This window comes from Rhamphochromis sp. 'chilingali', assembly GCF_963969265.1.
Source record: "Rhamphochromis sp. 'chilingali' genome assembly, chromosome: 22".
Lineage (NCBI taxonomy): Eukaryota > Metazoa > Chordata > Actinopteri > Cichliformes > Cichlidae > Rhamphochromis > Rhamphochromis sp. 'chilingali'.
Window position 1 is genome coordinate 30,832,234 of NC_137950.1, and position 9,229 is coordinate 30,841,462.

The following is a 9,229-nucleotide window of genomic DNA, read 5'->3' on the forward strand; positions in this document are numbered from 1 at the left end:
GGTATCCAACAAACAGGAAGCAGCACACAGTGTTCAACTCAGGATTCAGCTTTAGTGATGACATCCAGCAGGTGTCAGTGTCACACCAAACTGCCGTTTGTTGCATCACTTTGATATTCATATACAGTAAATTTCACGCATACAGTATTTTAGGTTTGTCACGTTAACAGCTGTTGATGGGAACACGTGATATATAGTTCTATATTGTGTATTTTGTTGTACAGTTATTTTATTTTCAACTTTAATTTATATATTTATCTTTATCTTATTCTTCCCAGTTAAATTTACCCTTCATTCTAATTTGTGTTGTACAGTTATTTCATTTTTAACCTTAATTTATATTTTATTCCTTCCTAGTTAAATTTACCCTTTTTAATTTTGCATATTTATTTCCTATCTTATTCATAGCCTTTTCCTTTTTTGTTTTCTTAGGTCACGAGCAGTTGTCCAAGCATTTCACTGCATATCGTACTGTGTATGACTGTGTACGTGACAAATAAAATTTGAATTTGAATTTGATTTGAATTTGAAAAATTATAATAAATGCTTTACTGGAACAATTCAACCATCACTACATTTTTAGCCATTCTTTCAAGAGATTAACTGATCCTCGAGAATATTTTTAAAAAGAAAATGATTCTAGCGTTACGTAGCTCACTGATACCCAAAGTCCCCCTAATTAACAGAAGCTATAATAATGGAAGATAATTATTAATTATTAAGTGTGACGCATCAGAGTAAACTTAAGATTTCTCTTATTTTGTCAATAACAGTTGAATGAGATTATACTTATATACTCTACACAAGCCTTTAATAGTGGTTTCATGTCATATACATCATGTAGCTGTGATTCTTTTGAAAAAAGGAAAAAAAGTTCACAAGCAATCAAGAAGTACTGTATTTTTCGGATTATAAGGCGCATTAAGCGAAACAAAACAGTCAGATAAGTCAAACTTTACTCAGCTCATTCTTCTTGCTTCCTCCACTTCAAGTTCAAGTTCAAATTTTATTCGCCACATGCAGTGGCAGGTTGCTGGTTGGAATGAACCCGCCCCCCGACCTTACTTACACACAACACAGACATCACATGGGGATACAAGTCAGAGAACGGATGCATTACAGAAAAACCACTGAAATGTACACTACAATGGGAAAGTACAAGAGGAAAAAAGAGACCTCTACTCATGCTGGGCTACAGGAGGACAGCATGAGAACAGGAAACAAAAAAACTCCTCTACACAGAAAGCACATAAATGTCCACAGCACAACATTATAGAGCACGTGACCAGCAACAGGGTTGGGTAGGGGATAAGGAGTAATTCCAGGCAACACAGCAGCCATCCTGCCACTGTGCCGACTCTCCAGCGCGAGCCGAGACCTGCTTCGTGAAAAACATTGATTCATTGATTCCCTAACCCCTCCGTAACATTGATTCATTAATGTTGAATTCTCTGGCAGCTGCTCTATTCCCATGTTGTTGCAGTATATTAATGACTAACCTCGTGTTGTGGATGGATTATCTCAGTTGTTCTCCTGACTGAAGTTTGGTCCGTTTACAGCATCCTGCCATGCGATTACATTTGTCTCTAACCATCAGGAACCCTCAGGTGAACTTTTATCGAGTGGGAGAAAGTTAGCGTTCATCCTCCAGCTTTACTGTGTTTATGTTATGCTAACATAGCTGTGTTGCTAGCAATCACCTAGCACATGATTATGTACCAGCTAGCCCAACTTCAGTAACCCTACAAACGTCACTGCTGTCAAATTTCCTTCATTTGTTCAACTCAAAGGGAAATTCATTTTTATATTTTTCGTGGTGCATACTGCTGAAGGACTCAGGGATGGAGGTGTCTGAATCTATGTGGAGTAAGTGTTTGTCTAAAATCCACTCTGGCTCCATAAACAGTAGACACCAATTAATTCAATTTAAAATCTGACTGCACAAGATTCATCCCTCTGTCTCCCTAATGTGTGACAGGTTGGCAGACGTTGTTTCATGCTTTTTGGTCTTGTCCCTCATCCATAGGCTTTTGGTGTAATATATTTCACTGGTATTCCAGCGCATATATGAAGCCCTACAGCCTGCTCAGAGCTGCTCCCGGCTACAGTGCAGCAGCCGTTGGAGTTAGGTCTGATTGGTGCCCAGAGACTAATCCTGAGGGAATGGAGTCCCCCACTCCTCCTTCCTTTCAGTTGAAGGTAACAGACATGATGTCCATAATACAAATGGAAGAGATCAGCAAAGACTGTAAAGACTCTCTTTTGAATGTCTGGAACACTTTGTGGAGGCCAGACTGGGCTAAACTGGGCTAAACTGGGCCCAGATTTGTAAACTCTATTCCAGCTTTTGGTGTTCTGTCTTGTGCTGTTTTGCATTATGCATGTTTGTCTGAATTAACTGTTTTTTCTGCAACACATCTGAGCCTGCTTGTTTTTGGGTTTGTTTTTGCTTTATATTTTGAAAATCCAAAACAAAATTTTAAAAAAAGGAGACTCAGAGCCACAACCCGTTCGTCCTTTAGCTTTGGTAGATTTAGATAGTTGAAAAATTCGTCATTTTCTGCATCGGATGGATTAATCTGTGACATGAAGCTTCGTTAAAGTCTTCAAAGATTTCTTTGTTGTGGCTCATGAGTAATGCTTTCAGTTCAACCCTTTATAGAGTAAATAGTTCTTTTTTTCTTTTAGTTCTCCAAACGCAGGCTTTGCACTAGAAAATGTTTTCTTAATTCTTTAATTTAGTTCGAGTTTTCTCAGGTTGTTAACTGCATGTTCTTGTGGTGAATAAATAACTTCACTTCGTGCAGGCATCAGTTTAAAATCCTTGAGTGTAATTTCATCAACCTCTCTGTTCCTGCAGTTTCTCTGAAGGTTCTCCAACCTGCTGGGTGGAGTGTTTAACTCACACTGCTGCTGCAGTTTGGCTTTTAGTTAAATGTTAGATGATAAAATAATTAATCTGTTGTTGATCCCAGGCTGTATTTGCATAATTTAACAACCTGAGAATCAGGACCAGACGATTTTTACCGGGTCCTAAAATATATCAAAGCTTAGACGTGTCAGAGCATCTTCTTTGAACGTACATAAAGTGAAATCAACTCTTTCGTTCTGCAGTTAAATGTAAGTGTAAGTTCAGTCTGTGCCGACACGAAGCAGTAAAAAGACCTCTGAGCAGGTCACGTCTTTTCCTCTGCTGCCCCCTGGTGTTCAAACTGTCCATGACTGTCCAACTCTGAAAAAATAAAAACTGTGAAATACATTTATTTGATTCGACTGACAGGAAACATCCTGCGAGAACACTCAGCTGTGAAACTCTCAGGCATCTTTAAATAACAAAAGTAAAAACAGGACAACATGTTAGAATACACAGAAGAGTAAAAGTGAACCCGTACTGCATATATTCAGCACGACGCTCTCTTTAATTTGACTTTATTTCCAACCGCATTTATTAAATATTTATATCGTTACAGGCACAGGTTTAAACGTGTACCTGTACATGTGCACATGCACTTCCACACAGCGCATGGTGTGTTTTTCCTCCAGGCTTTAAAAGTAAAACTTTAAATGTTTGAACCTCAAAGAAAATGAAACATTAATAAGTTTAAATCAGACATCGATATTTATCTGATGTTCCCTAAATGTTCGAGAACTGATGAAGAGCTGAAAGGAAACTTTGGAACAACAGGAGGTGGGACAGAAACCAGGAAAACAAAAAGAAATAAATGAATAAATATCATCAGAATAATAATGATTAGTGGTGCATCTGTTAATGAACACATGAAGGGAAGTTTCATGTGTTTGTTTCAGGTTTAAAGTTTTTTCCATAAATTTAATTTTCTTTGATCTCTTCTGGTTTTTCTTTTTTATAACTTTTCATATTTTTCATACTTTTTTACACTTGTAAATCTTTTTATTTCTTTTTGTTTATTATCATGTACAATTTGTTTTTCTCCAACATCTGTGATTCTTGCTTTTGAAAGAAATGTTTTCTTGTACATTTTCATGTTGTAACTTCCTGGAAATGCTTCGACCCTCCGGCGCACAGAGCTCCTCCGTCGGGACGTTTGATGATCAGTGTCGACTTTTAATGTGACGTCAGACAGAGTGAAGAGTCTCGATTATCCGAACAGTTTTTTCCTTCGTTTCCTTGGAGAAAGGCGGAGCCCTCGCTCAGCTGTAGCTGTATCCGGGCAGAGGAAGCATCTGACCCTCTTTGGCCTCGAAGAAGGTGTAGGACAGCGTGATGGTGTCCACTCGGGCCATCCGCGGGTCGTTGTCGAACTCGGGGTCGATGTAGAAGAAGACGGGCATGTCCACCTCCTCGTGAGGGTTCAGGCGCTGCTCCTCGAAGCAGAAACACTGCAGACACACGAGCAGAGATCACGTGTTACACGTGTGATAGCAACCAGCTCAGATCACCCGCCAACGCCACGGCTTTACGTGCCGAGAGGACTCGGAGCGTCTCCGTGTAGGGCTCTCTCCCACAGTCCAAACACATCCATGAAGGTGTGAATCTAGAGTATGTGTGTGTTAGTCCTGCGACACACAGGCCACCTGTCCAGGTGTGCCCCGCCTCTCAACCTCCTGCTCACCTGTCCAGTGTGGCGAGTGTTGTGCCATTGATTGATCATGTGACTGATTATTGATTACCTGGATCTTGTTGAAGTACTGTCCGGCGTCAAAGGGCACCACGTTGTAGGTGGAGATGCCGATGATCGGTTTGTCTGTGGGGTTCTTGGCTCTGTAGAACGCCAGCGCCGTCTCCCCGGGAACCACCTGGGGACAGAGCGTGTGCGTGAGGAAGAGGAGGAGGAGGAAGTGATGAAGGATGGAGACGGAGCGCAAAGTCTTACGAAGATCTCCGTCTGCTGCGGCCTGAAGTTCCACTGCATGCTGGCGTGAGTGTCGGCGTTGAACGTCACCTTGATGACGCGCTCCTTCACCGGCGTCATTGTCGCCACCTGCTCCATGTCGTGTCCGGCCACCGCCGTGCCGCCGAGCCCTGATGCCTGGCGACAGAAGCTGAGCGTTCAAACGAGCTCTCAGCAGCTGTGTGTGTGTGTGTGTGTGTGTGTGTGCTCACCTGGCAGTAGAGTCGATACAGCGGCACTGCGGCGTATGCCAGGCCGATCATTCCCACGCCGGCTGCGGCGATGTAAGTCAGCGCAGTCTTGTTCCTGTTCCTCCACTCCTCCTCCTGACTCTGGGTCTTCCTGCTCCGCCCCCGACTGTGGAGGCGCTGCGGACGCCACCGCCACAGGAAGTTCTTAGCCTGAGAGCGCAGCCCCCTTGGAGCGCCACAGCGAAGCGTCAGGACGCATCGCGTTAATACCACCGAGGCCTGAGGAAGGCAGAGGGGCGGCCGCAGCAGCAGAGGCAGCAACATGGCTGCAGTCAGTCACACCTGAGACTCACCTGCACGACAATCAGAGTTAGTGTGGAATAAACAGGAAGACGTGTTCTCCACATGTTTAACTCGTCAGGTGAAAACAACAATGAACCAAACTCCATTCAAAAACGACACGATTTTATGCCACCATGCCAAACTGCACCGACTATTCAGAGTTCACAGAATCCTTTGAATGTTGGTGACTTTATGTTGACACGTCACAGTCTGTAAACTGAGCTTTTATTTTATATTCACCTGCACTCTACTTCAAAAATGTGCACATTTAGAAACTTTGCCTGGTAACAAAAGTTCTTAATGTGCTAAAAGTTTATCAAACAGCTTTTTCACATTTTTAAAAGTCACTCTTTAATTCCGCACATTGCACACTGTGTTAGTGTTAGCAGTACACTGACCCCCAAACTACATTTACAAAAGGTTCACTTTTAAGACACTTGTCTTACAAACAAGGTTTGTAGCTGATTTAACCACAAAGAGCAGAAACGTTATCGGGGATCATCAGCTTCACAGATCTGCACTCAATAAATCTGATTTTAAATAAAGCGATCTGACAACACACACACACACACACACACACACACACACACACACACACACACACACACACACACCTGCAGCGGCTGACTGCACACGTCACGCGGCTCACTCACCTGTTGTTAAACTCTAACTATGGACTAACTACAGAAGCTCAGTGGGAGCTTCATGGTTGACTTACCTGTGGAGTTTCTTCGGCATTCACCTCTGCTCAGTTACCAAACATGATTCCGGAAACACTTCGGTGTAACACACAATGTGGTCCGCTCCGCCCCATAGCAACAAGCGAAGCGTTCCGCCGGCAGAGTTCCGCAGGGTAACGGATCACGTGACTGAATTTATCCGCTGAGAAATGTTGTTTAACACAAACTTCACTGTAAAAATACCAGAATAACAGCAGTCGTTTGTAGTTAATTGGTTTTCATTAAAAGCACCTAAAATATATATAAGTTAATAAATAAATAAATAAATACTTTTAAAGAACCAAAGAGAAAATTTGACAGAAATAAAATAGATTTTACATTTAAAATGTGATTTTAAGGAAAACAGCCAAAATATGCAAATTAGGAACATCTTCAGCTTGGCCTCCAACAATCTCTAAACTATCTCTTTCACTCTTGCTGCGCTCCTTCTGTCTGAAATCACCGCTGATATTTAAAGCCTGACAGACCTGCACTAGCGCTGTACTCATTTCCATTTCCCAGCGCGACAGTCCAGAGACCACACTGAGGTCTCAGTATAATATTTCCCTTCCTGTTGATCGACTCTCTGGCTTAAATAAATAACTTAATTTAATAATTTAATATTTAACTTAATTTAACCTAAGTTAAATTTAAGTTAAATCCTGTTAAATCCTCTCTTAGACGTAGGCTGCTGGGGGATTCCCATGATGCACTGGGTGTTTCTCCTTCACTCACTATGTGTTAACAGACCTCTCTGCACTGAATCATATCTGTTATTAACCTCTGTCTCTCTTCCACAGCATGTCTTTATCCTGTCTTCCTTCTCTCTCCCCAACCAATCACAGCAGATGGCCCCGCCCCTCCCTGAGCCTGGTTCTGTCAGAGGTTTCTTCCTGTTAAAAAGGAGTTTTTCCTTCCCACTGTCGCCAAAGCTCTATGAATGTTGAGTTGTTCTCTGTATGTATTTTTTTAGGGTCTACCTTACAATATGAAGCGACTGTTGTTGTGATTTGAGCTGTATAAATAAAATTTAATTGAATTTAATATTATTTAAAAAATTGTAAAAGTAGTCTTTTGTAGGGATGGGTACCGGTGTCCGGTGCCATGATGGCACCGGTTCTGACATAAACGGTAGTAACCAGACCGAAAAGCAGCGCACATTTCGGTGCTTTATTTCGGTGCTTTTTTTTCCTGAGCTGTGATACACTTCTAGCCAATCATTTTACGTTTCCCAGGATAGTAGGCGGGGCCAGGTACGTACGTTCAGTTAGAGCAGAGCTACAGATTAAAAATGTCCAAGGCGAAGCGGTCAAAAGTCTGGCTGTACTTCACAGCAAAAGATGCAAACTCAGCAGCAACAAGTGCTTTAAGCTGATACTGTGATACTGTCAAAGGAGGTAACACCTCCAATCTGATGAAACAGCTGGCGACGCATAGCGTTTTTTTTTTTTAAAGCCGAGAAATGCGCCGTATTTGATAGCTTGCTGCGAGACCTCACACTGTGCACGTTGGGTGGGTTGCCAGTTATCGGACCCGGAGCAACATCCCCCAAAAACCCGAAGAATAGAGTCCTGGCCCCTAGCCCTGCCAGTGTAGCAGAAATGATGAGGATGATGATGCAGCAGCAGCCGTTCTTCTCTGCGTGAGTAGCTTCATGTTGTTCGTGTGTAATTTACGTTGAGTAGGCTAACCACGTTATTACATTAATGCATGTAAGGTGAACTAGCAAACATCATCATAGTTACATGCGGCTGTCTTCTTGTTTGATGGCAGATGCTCCCTTCACCCTGCCAAAAAGGCTAAAATGACCAAAGAAAAAGTGGAAAACAGCTGAACATGAGAGGTTTTTGGACAAAGTTTGTGTTTTTTTTCCATTGTTTAAGCACTGCTTCCAGCCAAGAGTGATACCATATATGCCCCATAGCTGCAGAAAAGGCTAACATTATCTTTTTACAAAAACAAAACAAAACAGCTGAATATGAGAGGTTTTTGGACAAAGTTTGTGTTCTCCATTCTTTAAGCACCGGTTCGAGCACCGTTTGAGCACCGGCACCGTTTCAAAAGTACTGATTTGGCACCGGTATCGGATAAAACCTAAACGATACCCATCCCTAGTCTTTTGCATTGCAAGTTTTTTATTAGTGTGTGCTCAAATGGCACAGTCGGACCTGTCCAGGGTGTACCCCGCCTCTCGCCCAGTTTCATCTGGCACCCTGAATTTGATCAGCAGTCATGAAAATGGATTGTTTTAGTTTGAACACTATGATAACAGCTTTGAGCTGATAATGCATTTGTTCTGATGACACCGCTCCTGAAAATAAACTCTCCTAGCAGCAAATATCACAACTACAACAGGTAGGTTTTGTGCAGTTGGCAGTAAACTTAATGTCATACAAATTAATTTTTGTATGACTCATTTAAATGTCCTCCTGAACGTGAAACTCCTACAAACACACAGGCTGTAACACCAGCTACAAAAATACCTCTGCTCACAATTTTCACTCACAAACTGACTCTGAGCCTCTTTGTTAGGTTTTTGTTTGGTTTATATGACCTCCATAAAACACTGGCACGTTCGAACATGTGTTCTAACCCGTTTAAGTAAGATCAGCGTCTTCTGCAGTTCTCAGCGCACGGCTCTTCTCTTTTCCTAAGTCCTTATCATATCTCCTACCAACTTTTCCTTGACCTCAGTGTTTTCATCGAGGTCAAGGAAAGCAGGTTAGGAATATGAGATAGGAGGTACTTGTGGACACCCAGAGGTTTATTCCAAAGTCCTGAGCAGTGCCACATGAGACCCTTTAAACAGCAGCTCCATGTTTCTACAGTGGATCTGTGGCTATATGAGCACATTTTTATTGAGCCAATGTGACTGTGATGAACAGAGCGATCAGCTGCACTAACCACTGCTGCTCAGAGAAACCTGATGGACTCGGCTGAATCTTCTTTCAGAGACAAAGAGGACGCAACTGCAGCTCTGCTCCCTCACATGTTTACTTTCACTTCTGGAAAATGACATTGAACTAAATTGAAAACATGTAGGCCTACAGGCAGAGGCGGAGCAAGAAGTGGAATGTCTTGCTCCGCCTCTGCCTGTACATGTTTG

The 9,229-nt window shown here is 42.4% G+C and overlaps 1 protein-coding gene across 1 annotated transcript; it reads right to left on the minus strand.

The window, feature by feature from the left end:
* Nucleotides 1–3,245: 3,245 nt before the first annotated feature.
* Nucleotides 3,246–7,744, minus strand: cox11 (cytochrome c oxidase assembly homolog 11 (yeast)). The gene is made up of 5 exons (XM_080873391.1): nt 6,123–7,744; nt 5,084–5,415; nt 4,854–5,009; nt 4,651–4,776; nt 3,246–4,359 (listed from the first exon to the last, which is right to left on the minus strand). The coding sequence occupies exons 2-5, from the start codon at nt 5,384–5,386 to the stop codon at nt 4,171–4,173; spliced, it is 774 nt and encodes a 257-aa protein (XP_080729517.1). The 5' UTR covers nt 5,387–5,415; nt 6,123–7,744; the 3' UTR covers nt 3,246–4,170.
* Nucleotides 7,745–9,229: the final 1,485 nt, after the last annotated feature.